Genomic DNA, 17,235 nt, shown 5'->3' on the forward strand with positions numbered 1-17,235 from the left:
ACCATTTACTAAAAAAAAATATAAAAAAATTAATATATAAATATACATATACAAATCAACTTTTTGCCCATCAACCGTATTGGCGTCAAACCCCACAGCAGTGAAAGAAAAAAAAATTACATGTTTACATTTACTAAGTTGGATGGTAAAGTTAGGCCCATGGGGGCCCACCATGGGCTCTGTTTTGATAATCCGAACCGTTAAATATGTAGAACTCGTGTAGTACTATATGCCTGTAAAAAATCACGTCTATCGGATATCGCTAACTATATGATCAAATCAGTTTGGTATAAAAAATGGATGGTGTTATAGTTAACAGTTGACAAAAAAAACTAACAATCAAATAGCTATCGATATCCAATCAACATGATTTTTTAGAAGTATATAGCACTCGACGATTTCTACACATTCAATGGTTCCAATTAGAAAAATGGGACCCGTGGTGGGCCCCCATGAGCCGAACAACACCTTCTAATCAAAACCCGAAAAGGAAGCAATATTTTCCCATATATTCACCCAGCCGACTGCACTGCCATTCTGTACACCTATTACACTATCTTTTCCTACACGCTTATTTATATAATTTTTTAATACGTATTTTTTCATAAAAAGTCAAAAAAGTTAATTCAAACATTCATATATTTTTTTCTCAAATTTTTAGTCTAAAAGGACAAAAAATACACTTATTTAAGACACCCCAAACAAATTTAACTTGAGAGTGACTCAACCTTATAAATAAACAATACGTGGATAATTGAAAGAAAGCCTTAGGAGATTTTTCTATGGTACATCCATTTTATTTTTTTAATTATTATGAGTCAACAGTGAATTTGTTCATAACTAGGACCAGTTTGATCATAACTAATTTGTTCATAACTGGAACTATTACTTAGTTATGAGCCACTACTACTTATAATTTTGTTATCAGTTTTTTCATTATAATCTAGTTTTGACCAATATCACATATTTCAGAATTATTAATCATATATTTCATAATTATATCTCATAATTCAATACCACATATCTCATAACTCAAACTATATATCTCATAACCACATAATTTTGAGCATAACTAATATCACACATCTCATAACTACTACTACATATCTCATAACCAATTGGCTCACAACCAACATTACATATCTCATAACAAACACTATATATCTCATAACCACACAACTTTGAGTATAACCAACACTATATATCTCATAACCACACAACTTTGAGTATAACCAACACTATATATTTCATAACCATTATCATAAATCTCATAATCAAGGCCACAGATAACCACTATTACATATCTCACAACTATATATCTTATAATTATGTTGGAATAATCTTATGTGTAATGATAAGAAAACTAAGAAACAAATCAAACAGAAAATAAAATGCTTACAGAATTTTATTTTACTGAATCAAAAAAAAAATAATAATTATCAAGTCAAGTGTGTGATACTCTATCATTAAAATAGATTTTCCGCCACATAAGTGCTTACGAAATGATGGTGCCTATCTTTTAGGATACAATGATCGTCGCAGTATTGAAGCAACACACTCAATTCAGCACAGCGAACCAATACCTATGTTCTGTAACTCTCTTTTTTCTCTCTAGAACTAATATGAAGAACAATGCAAGAGAGGAGGAAAAATGGGAATGATTGAATGACTTGGAATGGAGAGAGACTACCTTTATATAGGCAACAAGGAACCTGTTCATTTGAATTTGAATTTGAATTTGAATTTGAATAGGTGCGACAACAGAGAAAAGTTGCCATGGAACCTTTCTGTTTGAATCTAAACAAACACATCTTTCAGGAAGACGGAAAAGAAAATGAAAATTTGGCTTGCACGCACGCACCCACGACCACAACCCGAGGTGGGCAGCGCGTGCGTGTGTGGTGGTCACTACTTATGGTTGGCTTTGTCTGGGTCCTCCCCCTCTATAAAACTTGGGTGCCTTAAGGGCCCAAGTTTTTCTAGAAACTTTTGTTTGCCAACTCAATCTTTTAGCTTAAAAGTGAAAAAAATGCTAAAAAAAAATCAAAAAGACAACAACCAATATCAAAAAGTCAAATATTCTCTTTTTATCTCTACTTTTCGCACAGTTTTTGTAAAAAGTCAAAAAATATCCCAAATATATTAATTTTTTTTATCTCATGTTTTAGTCTGTTCCTAAATGAGGTAAGTCCTTTCATCTTCATTCTTCTTTCCTATGTGGGACAAGGCAATAGCAACAAATGTAGGAACCCACCAACATGTGTCATTTCTAATGGCTCACTTTTGCAGCGATTTCTCATTCACTTATAAATGGTTTTCACTAACCAAATACTAATATTTTATCTCCACATAGCAATGAACAACTTTGCTTCTTGAATCGACCAAAATTATTAAGTGTTGGATCAATCTTCTGTGTAAATAAAATAAACTGAAATTAAATCAAACAAAATAAAATAAATCTTACAGAATTTATTTCGTTGAACCGAATAAATAATTCAAGACCAAGTCGAGTGTGTGACACTCTATCCTTAAGACAGATTCACCCTGCTACGGTATTTACGGTTGAGTGGCGTCTATCTCCCAGGATACAATGATCTTCACAAATTGTAGTAGTACTCCAAACAATTTGTTCGGCTAACAAAGCCTGTGTTCTAACTCTCTGAAAATTTATTCCTAAAATTATATATGAAGAATAATGCATTAAAAGAAAATGGACAGCAAAAGGACAAAATTTCAGACTCAAAAATCGGGTCCCAAACACTGCTAGAATGGTCTCTTATTTATAGGCAAAGCTGCTGTCCAAACAGGTACCAAAATTTTGAATGAACAGATGTGAAAACAAATGAACAGGTTCAAACAGTTTAGAATATCAAACAGACTTCTTGACCGTTGCACTTTTGAATATTTTTATTCAAACAATGAAAAGTGATCCGTAGGTGGACCAAGTCAAATATGTTGGAACATTATTTATTTAAACTATTTCAAATATATATATATATATATATATATTACACTAATTGAATATATATATATATATTAAACTATTGAAATAGTTAAATAAATAAATAAAGAGGTACAAACTTTAGGAAACTTCTTAAAAACCTAAAATTTGAATTTAGAATTAAATTAAATTCCCACAATAATTTTTATTGAAAAAATTCAAATGAATTTTATCTAAAAATTAATGTTAGACTCGAAAAACGACGTCAACTTCCCATTCACTCATAAATGGTTTTGACGTTCTGTCTTCACTTCTTCAGACCCCACTCAAATTTGGGCTAAAAAATATGCCTATATTAAACTATTTTTTCAACAATCCCCCACATGAATGGAATTTGACGGAGAGAAAATGCAACAACATGATCTAAATACAGAAAGTATAGAAATTGGAAATATTCTGCAAAGGATAGGCAGCTTTTGGCTTTGAACCTTCCCTTGTGAGACACTATTAGATTTACTAGCTAACCAGTGAACATGATGTCTTGAACTGTTCAGCCGTTTGTGTAAACCAAGACAGTAGGCCTCATACAGTATATTCCCAGACACAGTTTAGTTCTCACTATTGTATTCATTTTGGCCCTGAACAACCTGGTCTTTCATGAGTGCTCTAGAGAATTGTAGCCCTTCATAAATCTCATAAAACCGGCCCAGTTCACACTCACATAGGTGATTCTTATGAAGAGTATCCTGCCATACTCCACTAGGTTTACCTAGATATAAGAATCATTAAAATTTTACTTAACCTCAAACGCTGCAGACGTCACTATTTCATCAAAGAAATGGGTAGGAGTTAGACTCCCCAGTGATCCTTCTGAGTCATTCACAACTCGGTTGTCCCTTTGAACCTAGATCTTGGGATCTCCAGTCAACTAGGTTGGGTTGTCGTTGCGGTAACTCTTATTTAATAGGCTTAAGTCTCATTCCCCTCGATGAATTCTCAACTAACTCTTTTGCTAACCCTTTGGTTAGTGGATCCACTATGTTGTCTTTAGACTTAGCATATTCTATGGAAATAATTCCATTAGAGAGTAGTTGTCTCACGGTATTATGTTGACAACGAATGTGTCGAGACTTACCGTTATACATATGACTCTGTTCTCTACCAATTGCTGATTGACTATCACAATGTATGCATATAGCAGGCACCAATTTTGGCCATATTGCAATATCTTCAAGGAAGTGGCGAAGCCATTCTGCCTCTTCCCCAGCTTTGTCTAATGCTATGAATTCTGATTCCATAGTAGACCTAGCAATGCAAGTCTGTTTGGAAGATTTCTAAGATACAGCCACCCCACCAAGAGTAAAGACATACCCACTGATGGACTTCGAGTCTCTAGTATCTGATATCCAATTTGCATCACAGTATCTTTCAAGTACTGCTGGATATCTAGTATAATTAAGCCCAATGTTACGAGCAAATCGAAGATATCTTAGAACCCTTATAATTGCTTTCCAGTGTTCTACTCTCGGATTACTCGTATATCTACTTAATTTACTTACTGCATAAGCTATATCCGGGCGAGTGCAGTTCATCAAGTACATTAAGCTTCCAATAATTTGGGCATATTCTAATTGAGAAATAGTTTGCTGTATATTCTTAGAAAGATACAAATTAACATCTACAGGAGTTCTAGCAAGATGACCATCATCTTTGCTGATTTTGTCAAGTATTTTCTCAATGTAATGAGATTGTGACAAAGCATATCCTTCGGATGTTTTGGTAATTTTCATACCAAGAATTACATCAGCAATGCCCATGTCCTTCATGTCAAAATGTTTATTCAACATTTTCTTGGTAGTTTTAATCATGTCATTATTACTACCAATGATGAGCATATCATCTACATAAAGACATATAATGACATAACCTTTATCTGTGTTTTTAATATAAACACATTTGTCACACTCATTAATTTTAAATCCATTTAACATCATTGCCTTGTCAAATTTCTCATGCCATTGCTTTGGCGCTTGTTTTAAACCATATAATGATTTAACCAATTTACACACATTCTTTTCTTTTCCTGGAACAGAAAAATCTTCTGGTTGTTCCATGTAAATTTCTTCATTTAACTCACCATTTAAGAAAGCGGTTTTCACATCCATTTGATGAATTTCTAGATTGTATAGAGATGCAATGGCAATTTGCATTCTAATGGATGTTATTCTAGTGACCGGTGAGTATGTGTCAAAATAGTCTAGACCTTCTTTTTGTCTAAATCCTTTGACCACAAGTCTTGCCTTATATTTGTCAATTGATCCATCCGCTTTCATTTTCCTTTTAAAAATCCACTTGTACCCAAGAGGTTTATAACCTAGTGGCAAGTCCACTAATTCCCAAGTGTGATTTTGCAAGATGGATTCAACTTCACTGTTGACAGCTTCTTTCCATAAAGGAGTTTCAGGACTGGACATAGCCTCTTTAAAAGTTAAAGGCTCATTTTCTAACAAATATGTTACAAAATCTGGACCAAACGATTTTGAGGTTCTAACACATTTACTACGCCTAAGTTCCTCTTCCTCATTTTGATCTAACTCTTGTTGTTGATCATGTTCTTGATCCTGACTAGTAATAACATCAAAAGATCTTTTATTGTTACTAGTTTTCTGTCCAGTCTTATTTGGAAATACATGTTCAAAGAATGATACATTCCGAGACTCAATAATAGTATTTATATGCATTTCGGAATGTTCTGATTAATGAATCAAAAACCGATATGCACTACTATTCTTGGCATAACCAATGAAAATGTAATCAATGGTCTTAGGACCTATCATAGTCTTTTTAGGACTAGGAATAGCCACTTTAGCCAAACACCCCCACACTTTTAAGTATTTGTAGGATGGTACTCTTCCATGCCACAATTCATAAGGTGTTTGATTCACTTTCTTTCGGGGTACTTTATTAAGTATATAATTAGCAGAAAGTATTGCTCCCCCCACAAGTTCTGAGGTAATCCAGAACTGATTAACATGGCATTCATCATTTCTTTTAAAGTCCTATTTTTTCTTTCAGCAATTCCATTTTACTGAGGTGAGTAAGGAGCAGTGGTTTGATGAATTATTCCATGTTCTTTACAAAATTCACCAAAAGGTGATTCATATTCACCACTCCTATCACTTCTAAGTTTCTTGATTTTCTTACCAAGTTGATTTTCAACTTCATTCTTATATTGAATGAAAGTTTCCAAAGCTTTATCCTTGGTTCGAATTAAATAAACATAACTATATCTAGTATAGTCATCTATAAAAGTGATAACATACTTTTTCCCATCTCTGGTTTGAATCGATTTAAAATCACAAATGTCACTATGAATTAATTCAAGTGGTTCCGTACTTCTTTCAATTGAATGAAAAGGAGTTTTAGAAAATTTTGCCTCAACACAAATTTCACATTTATGATTTGAATCAATGTCAAATTTAGGTAAACATTCTATATTAATTTATCTACGTAAAGATCCATAATTAACATGTCATAGTCTACTATGCCATAAATTTGCAGACTCAAGCAAGTAAGAAGAAGATGTATTATTATTAATAATTGAGGGTACAACGGTCATTACATTTAATTTGAAAAAGCCATAAAACATGTAACATTTTCCTATATACATCCCGTTTTTGGTAAGTACAAACCTGTCACTTTCAAAAACTAGCCTAAACCTATTCTTACTCAACAAAGATCCGGAAACTAAATTCTTGCGAATGTCCGGTACATGCAGCACATTGTTGAGAGTGAGTTCCTTTCTAGATGTTATCTTAAGTACAATCTTTCCATGTCATTCAACTTTGGAAGTTGAGGAGTTGCCCATAAAAAGTTGTTCACCATTGTCCACTGTAGAATAAGATGTGAACATCTTTTTGTCGGCACAGATATGGCGAGTAGCACCAGTGTCCACCCACCATTTTTTAGGATTTTTGACAAGATTTGCCTCAGAAACAACTGCAGAAAGATTGATGTCTTCGACACCATTGGAAATATTGTCCACTTTGGTCATATGGGCTTAAGTAGGTTTCTTGCTTATTCTTCTTTTGCTTTTGCCTTTGCTACGGCAATCTTTGGCCCGATGTCCCTCTTTGTCACAGATGTAACATTTGCCACTAAACTTGTACTTTTTATTATCCCCCTTTTAGAGTCTTGTGATGAACTTTCTCTAGAAGACTTTTGTTTCTTGGTTTTTGAAGCATGTTCCACCACATTTGCCTTAGACTCCATAGGATGCTTACCAGCTCGCTTTTCAGAATTGCGGTTGTCCTCCCTAATCCTTAAACGCACAATTAATTCGTTTATAGAAATTTCTTTGCGCTTGTGTTTGAGGTAGTTCTTGAATTCCTTCCAGCCTTTTGGTAATTTTTCAATTAAGGCTGCAACTTGGAAGGATTCACTGAGAGACATGCCTTCTGCGTGAATGTCATGCAGAATGAGTTGGAAATCTTGAGCTTGGCTGATCACAGTTTTTGAAAAAACCATTACAAAATCTAGGAATCTGCCAACCACAAATTTCTTTGAGCCGGCATCTTCCGTTTTATACTTTTTCTCCAACGATTTCCAAAGTTCCTTTGCTGTCTTGATTGGACTGTAGACGTTGTATAATGTGTTGTCAAATCCGTTCAAGATGTAATTCCGGCAGAGGAAATCGGCATGTTTTCAAGCATCAACCGCATCAACCACTTGCCGGTCAGTTTCATCCTCTTTCAAGATAGGAGCATCTTCACGGAGGAAACAAGCCAGGTTCAGAGTTGTAAGATAGAACAACATTTTCTGTTGCCATCTTTTAAAGTCAGTTCCTGAGAACTTCTCTGGCTTCTCTCCATGATTTATTGGTACTATCACCACAGGAGAGGGGGTTGGTGCAATTGCAGCCACCACAGTAGTACTTGTTTGGGCATTAGTTTCAGTAGCTATCAATTCTAATTTATAAAATAAAATTGTAATTAGAATTTACACTACACGGAAAATTAAAACCAAATTCACAGAATTAAATTTTGTAAAAATAAAAGAAACAGGAATGTAACTTTTATTTTTCAATTAATTTGGAAATAAAATAAATTTTTTTTAAACAAATTAATTCTACACAGAAAATTAAATTCTGTAAAATAAAAGAAATAAAAACTATAACTTTTATTTTTCAATTAATTTGGAAATAAAATAAAATTTTATTTAACCAAAATAATTCCACACAGAAAATTAAATTCTGTAAAATAAAAGAAATAAGAAAATAACTTTTATTTTTCAATTAATTTGGAAATAAAATAAAATTTTATTTAACCAAATTAATTCCACACAAGAAATTAAATTCTGTAAAATAAAAGAAATAAGAATATAACTTTTATTTTTCAATTAATTGGGAATAAAATAATTGAATATATATTAAAATAAAAGAAATAAGAATATAACTATTTCAAATATATATATATATATTATACACTAATTGAATATATATATATATATATATATTAAACTATTGAAATAGTTAAATAAATAAATAAAGAGGTACAAACTTTAGGAAACTTCTTAGAAACCTAAAATTTGAATTTCGAATTAAATTAAATTCCCACAATAATTTTTATTGAAAAAATTCAAATGAATTTTATTTAAAAATTAAAGTTAAACTCGAAAAACGACGTCAACTTCCCATTCACTCATAAATGGTTTTGACATTCTGTCTTCACTTCTTCGGACCCACCCCAAACAACGTTTGGGAGCCACTCAAATTTGGGCTAAAAAATATGCCTATATTAAACCATTTTTCCAACATTAAGTAGAGCATACTTAATTTTGGCTCCAAAGATGCCTCAAACACATGATTATAAAACCACAAACTAACACTCCATATCCTATAGCCAGGACCACTTTATCTCATAAGTGAATGCGTGATACATTTGAATGTACCATAGCAACACTGATTTAGTTGTTGAGCGGTTGATGGTGTGTTTGTTGTTGTAAGTTTGTAGAGTTCAAACCTTCAACTCTATTATGGATTTGTTAATTTTTGGCTATCACGCAATAAGAACTTACCAATAATCCGCTTTAACCTGTTTAATTAAATGGGTTCAATATTATTATTCAATTATGATCCGTTTGATAAATTGCGGGCAGATATGGATAGGTTGACGGGTTTAGATTAACATTACCACCTCTAAGTTTCCAAATGTTTAGGATTACAATTTCCCTTATGGATTTGGATTTTTGTGAGAATTTGGTTGTTTTTTAGGGTCAATTTCACTTTGTACTTTTATACTTTAATTTTACTTTATTCTCTAACCTTTTGATTGTTCGAGTTGATCTCCTAGATTTATAGTTAAATTACAATGAAATTCAGTCTTATAAAACTATTACAAAAACTGAGGAAGGGACTAGAATTTTGCTAAAAAGTACATGGGTGCTAGGCATTAAAATGTAGGAATTAAAATGAGATTTTAAAATAAGTACAAAGATGTTAAATGTAAGTATAATTAATAATATTATGTGATTGTTCTCTTTAGGTGGTATATAAATGAGCCTAAGTGCAACTTAATTTGAAGTTGAAAAAATTGACTGAACAATTAAAAAGTCAAAAGCTGAAGTAAGATTAAAATAAAGTGCGATGCAAACCAAAATTTAACAATCTTGATTTGCTATTTCTGGTGCATTCTTACTCTGGAAGTTGCATGTAAAAAGTGAATTGGATTACTTGAAGGGATGGCCAAACAGGCCTTAATCAGTTTAAGGTCCATGTAAGTACTGGGTTATGTGATCTTGAAAGTGGAGATTGAGTTGCTTTCACTCAAAAACTTCAATGTCCCACCATTGATTCTTGTTGAGCTGCAATAGATATATATTCCAATTCATTGCTTGTCCAAAGAGATTGAAAATCCACTTTACTTTTCATATAAAAGTGATTCCGGAAATTTATTCGATGAGGTCTTATTTATTGATTAGAATGATTAATAAGAGAGTTAACAATTTATGGAATTAGTATATGATTTGTTATTTAATTTAATTAGTGAAATAAATAATTCATTCTTGTTCATGTTTGTTTTAAAAGATTAACTATGTTATCTATGGAAAGACATATAATAAATAAGTTAGATTATTCAAATTTAATTAATAGTTTTGTAACTAAAAATTACCAAAATATTATTGTTTAAGTGATACTTTGTGCATTTGGTTTAATTTTTATTTGATATGTAATTTTAGATTGTTTTTCTTCGGTATATTTGAATTTTTCTACTATCATTAGCAACACCGAATTTTTATTTTGTTGGATTCTTGTAATGATTTGTCATATCTTAATATGTAAATAAATCAAGGACAATTGCAAAAACATGAAACAGTGGTAAAATAATTGCATTAGACAAGAAATTTTTTTTGGAGCTTGTTTATAATCAGGCCAAGTTTGGGAAGATAAGAAAAAGTCAAAAAGTTAAAAAGTTAACACTATTTACCAAAAGTCAACAATTACGGCTGCACAACTTCCAATCCTAATTTTCCCCTACAAACTAAGTTTTACAAATTTTTAATACACATTTTTCTATAAAAGGTCAAAAAGTTAACCTAAAATGACAAAAAGACAAAAAGTTAACCCAAACATCCATATTTTTTTCTCAATTTTTTAGTCTAAAAAGACAAAAAGTACACTTATTTAGGACGCCCCAAACGACTCCATATAGGAAAGACTTGACTAAATACAAGGAAAACTTGCACCAAAAAGATTGCTATGAGAATGACAAAAAATTCAATTGTGTCACTGATTCATAATTAGTGATTTTTTTTTTTTTTTTGACGATTTTTTAAATTGTCGCCAGATTTTATTTGGGTATTAGCAAATTAAAAAAAAAAAATTGTAGATAATTAACATTTTTGTAACTTAACGTCTATTCTTTCGACACCAAAAAGATTGCCATGAAAACGAAAAAATATTCCGAATGTGCCACTTCACAAGGCCTCTTTGGTACTAAAATTATAAGCTAGTTCATTAGCTTAAAGTAGGCACATAAGTAAACTAATGCTTAACAGAACTAATTCATTTGTCATATTTTTAGCTTTTTTCAAGTAACTCAAGTTGTTCTTTTTTGGGACGAATCAAGCGGCCAACTGAACAAGAGTAGCCAATTTTAGTGTATAATATTAGTTATTAGTGTATGCATATGCAAGTTGACTTTAGAGTAACTATCAATAGATTTTAATAGTTAGATTTAATTCTTATTAAATCTTATTGAAAGTTAGTTCTAATAAAATCGTTGTTAAAAATAAATTTTTGAAATGATTTTTTTGTATATGTTGCTAAAAATTAATAATTAGTGAATTTTGTCATAATTTTTACAACTTGTCACTAAAACTTATAATTAGTGATTTTTTTTGTGACGAATTTTTTAAATTGTTGCTAAAAGTTAAAAATTAGTGACATTTTTTTGTAACAATTTTTTTAAACTGTCGCTAAACTTATAATTAATGACTTTTTGTGACAAATTATTCAAATTGTCGCTGAAAATTAACAATTAATGACTTTTTCTAATAGTATTTTATGAAAAATGTCATTAATTATTACAAAATCTATTAGATAATAAGTTCACTTAGTATAAGCTACACGCAAGTCCCCCAGACTTTATTTGGGTGCTCATAAAAAAATTAAAAAAAAAAAAAAAATAACTTGTACCTAGTTTCTATTTTACTAACAAACTTTTTTTTAGGACAAATTATACTTGTGGTCCTTATAAGTTTACTTATTGTGTTATTTTGATCCTTATACTTTCAATTACCTCAACTTTGACTCTTAATTGTAGATTTTGTGTCAATTTGGTCTAATTTATAATGCCGTTAGTGTTTTTGATAAAAAATTATCACCAAATTGGTTAAAGTTAACTCACTAAGTTGAGTAATTTTTCATAAAAATGCCCACAGTTATAAGTAATTGGACTAAATTGAAACAAAATTTTAAATTTAAAGTCAAAACCAAGCAAATTGAAATAGGAATCAAAATGACATAAAAACCAAAATAAAAAAACTACCGTCATAATTTGCCTCTTTTTTTTTGTACTTTTTTTTTTTTTTTTTTAATGCAATGCCTCAAGAATTTGTTTTATGAAGTGAATTGTCTCACCAAAACTGCAATTGTAATATAGAGATCACTCCTTTGTGCAAAATTTTGAATACCTATGAACCGTTAGTGGAGGTTCATCCCATATATGAGCAGAATTTGATTCTGGAATTTCAATGTGCATTTGGAAAAAGAACAGTAAAAGAAGATAAGAAAAATGAAAAATTCGATCCTCCTTGAACCAGATTGTTGAAGCAAGAAGAACAAAGTTTTTTCTATATAAGGAGACGTTGCAATCTCCATAGATAACCAAGTAGTAAATCATAAAAGAGCTTCTCTAACAGGAAAGAAGTTCCTATCTCGTGCAATGGCTGGGTATAATTACATGAATAGAGGCTACACCGAGGGTAGGAAAAGGCCTATAATTTCTTACACTCCTAACCACCATGACTCAGAAAGCTATGTCACAAGTACAGAGACAATTGTTGAGCATACACCTGTTGTGGTCACTACTGAGTACCAATACAGCACTACAGCTACAAAAGTTGAGCCGCTCGAGGATTATGGAGTGACTACCACCAACAAATGGCACAGGCCTTCAAGTCCAGTTCTTGATCGCCCCCAAGTCATGGTCACTGAATATGGGTACATCTCTCCTACAGAAGTAGAGCCACGAAACAATTATGGAGTCACCAACGACAAATGGCGTTGGCCTTCGACTCCAGTCCATGATCGACCACAAGTTGGGCTTCGGGATAGCTCTCCAACAAAAGTTCAGCCTGTGAAGGATTATTACGGAGTCAGCAACGACAAATGGCGTAGGCCTTCAAGTCCGACTCGTGATCATCCTCAAGTTATGGTCACTAAATACGGGTACAACTCTCCAACAAAGGTAGAGCCACTGAACAATTATGGAGTCACGAACGACAAATGGCAAAGGCCTTCAAGTCCTGTTCATGAATATGGGTATCACTCTCCGACTAAGATTGAGCCTATAAAGGATTATGGAGTTACAAACGACAAATGGCAGAGGCGTTCAAGTCCGGTCCACGAATATGGGTATAGCTCTCCGAATAAAGTTGAGCCTAGGAAGGATTATGGAGTCACCAACGACAAATGGCGTAGGCCTTCAAGTCCAGTCCATGAATACGGATATAACTCTCCAAAAGAAGTTGAACCCATGGAATATAGAGTCACCAACGACAAATGGCATAGGCCTTCGAGTCCGGTTCAAGATCGCCCACAAAAGGTTGAGGAGTTCATCACGAGCATTCAAACTGAAGTAGGTCGACCAACGAGATCAGGCCTCCTGAGTGCCCCAAATTGGCGCAATAACAATCCTAATTCAAAAATAGGCCAAGTTTGCAACATTGGCTATGATGATTACACTAACTACAATGACAACGATGACTGGAACAAGCCTAATGTTAATACTATTCGAGATGAGAGTTTGGCAGATCCATTTATAGCCAATAGAGATGCTAGGGAAAGGCCTAGTCGTAATGGCACCTGGCTTTCGGGGCCAACAAATGACATTGGTAAAGCTGTGGAGATCCTTAGGGAAGCTGTGAAGCCTTTGTCTGTAACTGGTACTGCACAACCTATACCTACACCACAGCCACGGATGACCGTACCAGTCTCAACTACTCCGAAAAGTGATACTTACACAGAAACCATTGACAGCAGGGAAGCTGAAAGGAGATACAGAAAATTGAATCAATCATCTAGGCCATTTCAAAAGGAAGAGAATTACACAGGAACCATTGACAGTAGAGAGGCTGCACGAAAATATAAAGGCGCAATTGTAAGGTGAAGATGATGAGCAATCTACATATGCATGGTTTACATCTATTATAACTATAGGTTTATCTTTATCCTAGCTTAAATGCTCTTTGGTTGTGATGATTAATAAGTAGGTTGATTTAAGCTTATCTTGGTAGTATGTACTCTAGCAGACCATCTATTTCGCAGTTTGTATTTCGTTTATGTTGAACTATCTTATCAATAAAAACGTGTTGTTGGGTGTTTATGTCCAGATATATTTGTGAAATAAGCTTTGTTGGCAACCGACATAGTTGTTTTGGCATATGCCACTTTGGAACAGATGACGTGCATTCAATTTGTGTGACAATCAAAGAAATCAAGGATAGCGGTTGAATGGAAAGACTCTCACACATGAGCCTTTCCATTCAACTATTGTTTCTCAAAGTATGTGATTTATTATGGTTTATACTCTTCAAGGTATGTATGGTAACGTTTTTGTTTTTATTTTTTGTTTATATTTACAAAAATTTAAAAATTGTAACGTCCTGAAATTATTGACATTCGGACTATCTATAACGTAAAAATTATCCCATTCAACAAGCGGAAGTAAGTCAAGATCATATATATATATATATATATTGTGATCTCCGTACACATTACGACGTTATACTACTACAAAACTGGTTCACATGCTTAATACATTCATCGATAACAAACCCTGAATCTATAGCATGTGAGCGTTAAGCATTAATATCTAAACTATTACAAGTTGATGGCTTAGTGTGTACAAGTTTCCAAGCTTATACTTGGTTACAACAAAAGTGAGACTTAAGCTCAATACATAAAAGCCCAAGGCTTAAACAAAATGACATCACAAAATGAACCTTATGCCTCAACGTTCTCCCAAGCTATTCTCTTGGCGAAGGCAAACTGTTAGCATTTGAAATGTTTTTCCACATAGGGTGACCTAATGTCCACTAGAGAAAAATTTAACAATTTGTATGATACTTAACCTAGCCTTATGATGGATACATATGGAATGCCATTATTAAAACCATGTGTCTTCGCATTTCAAAGCCAATGCAATGCTAATGGTTGAATCACAAGTTATATGTATTTAAAACCATTCCTTCAAAATAGAAAATAGGGCGTTAAATATACACACTGGGAATATCTAGGTACGTGTCTACAAGTAGGCTATACAAACACTACCAATAGCCGTTTTACCGATATTATCTGGAAGAATTTGACACCTTATTGCTTGGGTTTCTAGACTTTCACCAATGACACAATGGCCAACATAAATGCCACAACCCACACCCCTTAACCAGATTCACCTAGGTATTCACCAATTTTTTTTCTCAAAATAACCATCTTCAATGCATGAGTATGAAAAATTTGAATAAGTGTAATGCATGAGCATATTGGTTTCAATTGGCCTCTAGTTCTCATGCAATTTCTACAAGCAATACTATCTTCCACTGATAGCCAAAGCAGTTATCTTTATTCAATATATTCCAAAATGGACAATATAGATAACAGTAGCATAACTCATCATTCTCAACATATCAACAAAATGTCATATTTTCCACTGTTCCATTGTGAGTCTAGCATGCTCCACAACTTAACAATTTTCCAACAAAACAAATCTTTTCCAACAAAGCAACTCATTGATTTCAATAAAACAAATTAGAGATTTTCCATGTCAAACCACTCTTTTCCAACCTCCAACAATACCACTCTTTATCCATAGCCAAATAGAGCCTTTACGAAAAACTTTGAGAAAACCTTTCTTTTGTGCCTTCAAACATACTTCAATCAAAATCAAAACTCCCAAAGTGTTAATCTACTCAACTAACACATAATGAGGGTAAATAACATACAATTCATTAAAGAAATCCTTACCACAAAGCTTAAGGAGCAGCTGAAGAACACTCGAAAACCAACAATGCCGAAACTTGAAATTTTTAGATTAAAACGTAGTCCCCAACTTGCTCTACATTAAAGCCCAAAACACTAGGGGAAGGAGATAGGTATAACTAGATGAAAACCAAGGGTAAAGCTCAAAAGTTACGAAAATGGCGATTGTAGATAGAAATGGAGAAGATGAGCACAAGAAAATAATATTTTCAGCTTTTGGAGGTATATATAGACAGACACATCGGGGCGCGAAGATCAACTATCGCGGGTGCGATTACAAATCGAGGGAACCCTCGCGACCCCTCGCGGGCCACGCACCTTTCTCCCCACACATGGACCTGAAAGGGGTGTTTCATCGCGGCCTGGTCGTGGCCTCTCACGGGCCTGACGTACAAACAGAGGAATAATTCTGCTAACATACTAAGGAAAATAGAGTTCTCGGAGACAACAAAACCCAAGGAAAAGGCAATATAAACCCCAAAGTGGATCCAAGCCCATCAGCAATGAAACACCCCCAAAAATATTTAAAGTAAAGACGTCAGTTGAAATATAATTAAATAGCAGAAGGTCCTCTTTCTCATTGAACAAAACATATTAATTACAATTGAAGTATAATTAAATATTAGAAAGTTATCTTTTTCATTGAACTAAGCATATTAATTACAATTCATGTCTATAACCAAGTTCAGCAAGTTAGAGGACAAAACAAAATAAATGGCCTTAATGGCTTACAAAAGTTCAAGGCGTTACCTTGTTACAACAAAAATGGATTGATAGTCTTTGTGGACGCGCCCCGAACGCCCCGGGAAGAACCCCGTATCGTTCATTTAGGCTTACCACAGTTCGGACTCAAATGTCACGGTTCTGAATCTAATCTCACAATGTGCAATGTGAGACCGATAAATCACCAAATAGTCCAAATCCGACAAATCATTTAAGAAAACTGATTTTTATAAAGAAGTGCTAAACATGGACTGCTTTGCTAGACACAGAGTCGCTACCTAAATATTTTGTTTTGGGGGAATTTAGGAAATCCTGACTCGTGGCTAAGGCCATGTGTCCGTCATCACCAAAGTTGCCTTTGCTCGGGAACTTCGGTACGATTGGGAAATGTCATTTAATGAGCACCTCTGCTTGCCCGATCAAAGATCGGCCTGTACTAAGTATGATATCTTGTTTTTGAAAACACATGTGCTCTTAGTCTGATTAATTAGCTAGTCTTACTGCGTGATGCGCACAGCAAACAAGTATAGACTAGATCGCCTAATTTGGAACGAAGCATCGCATATGCGTTTGTTTGGAAAATGGTTTGAAGTTTGCTACTCGTAAGTGTAGACACCCCATTTTTGACCGACCTTGAGACTCAGACGTCACCAGTTGAGCACTCGGTGATGTTGCATAACGTGCTTGTTCAGAAGTTTCAGAGTCGCGGCTGCGAGCCCTGCCTCCGGACTTCCGAACCCTCTTCTGTGCCTTGTCTCGGTTTGCGAACCAGACTCGGTTTTCTCTGTTTCTTTTCTTGAGGGGAGGGAGA

At 33.6% G+C, this 17,235-nt stretch overlaps 1 protein-coding gene and 1 long non-coding RNA gene across 2 annotated transcripts; one reads left to right on the forward strand and one right to left on the reverse strand.

Moving 5' to 3' along the window:
• The first annotated feature begins 12,200 nt into the window (after positions 1 to 12,200).
• On the forward strand, positions 12,201 to 14,052 carry LOC114269159 (uncharacterized). The gene has a single exon (XM_028210417.2). It carries the CDS (start codon positions 12,385 to 12,387, stop codon positions 13,828 to 13,830), a length of 1,446 nt encoding a protein of 481 aa, XP_028066218.2. The 5' UTR covers positions 12,201 to 12,384; the 3' UTR covers positions 13,831 to 14,052.
• Positions 14,053 to 15,263: 1,211 nt separating this feature from the next.
• LOC114269160 (uncharacterized) lies at positions 15,264 to 16,201 on the reverse strand. Its single transcript, XR_003631527.2, has 2 exons — positions 15,687 to 16,201; positions 15,264 to 15,593 (listed from the first exon to the last, which is right to left on the reverse strand). It is a non-coding gene; the product is annotated as an uncharacterized LOC114269160 (long non-coding RNA).
• Positions 16,202 to 17,235: the final 1,034 nt, after the last annotated feature.

This window comes from Camellia sinensis, chromosome 2 (genome assembly GCF_055761805.1).
Source record: "Camellia sinensis isolate YWXY chromosome 2, ASM5576180v1, whole genome shotgun sequence".
Classification (NCBI taxonomy): domain Eukaryota; kingdom Viridiplantae; phylum Streptophyta; class Magnoliopsida; order Ericales; family Theaceae; genus Camellia; species Camellia sinensis.

Coding starts and splice junctions, on each gene's coding strand:
- LOC114269159 (XM_028210417.2), top strand. CDS start 12,385: ATGGCTGGGTATAATTACATGAATAGAGGCTACACCGAGGGTAGGAAA.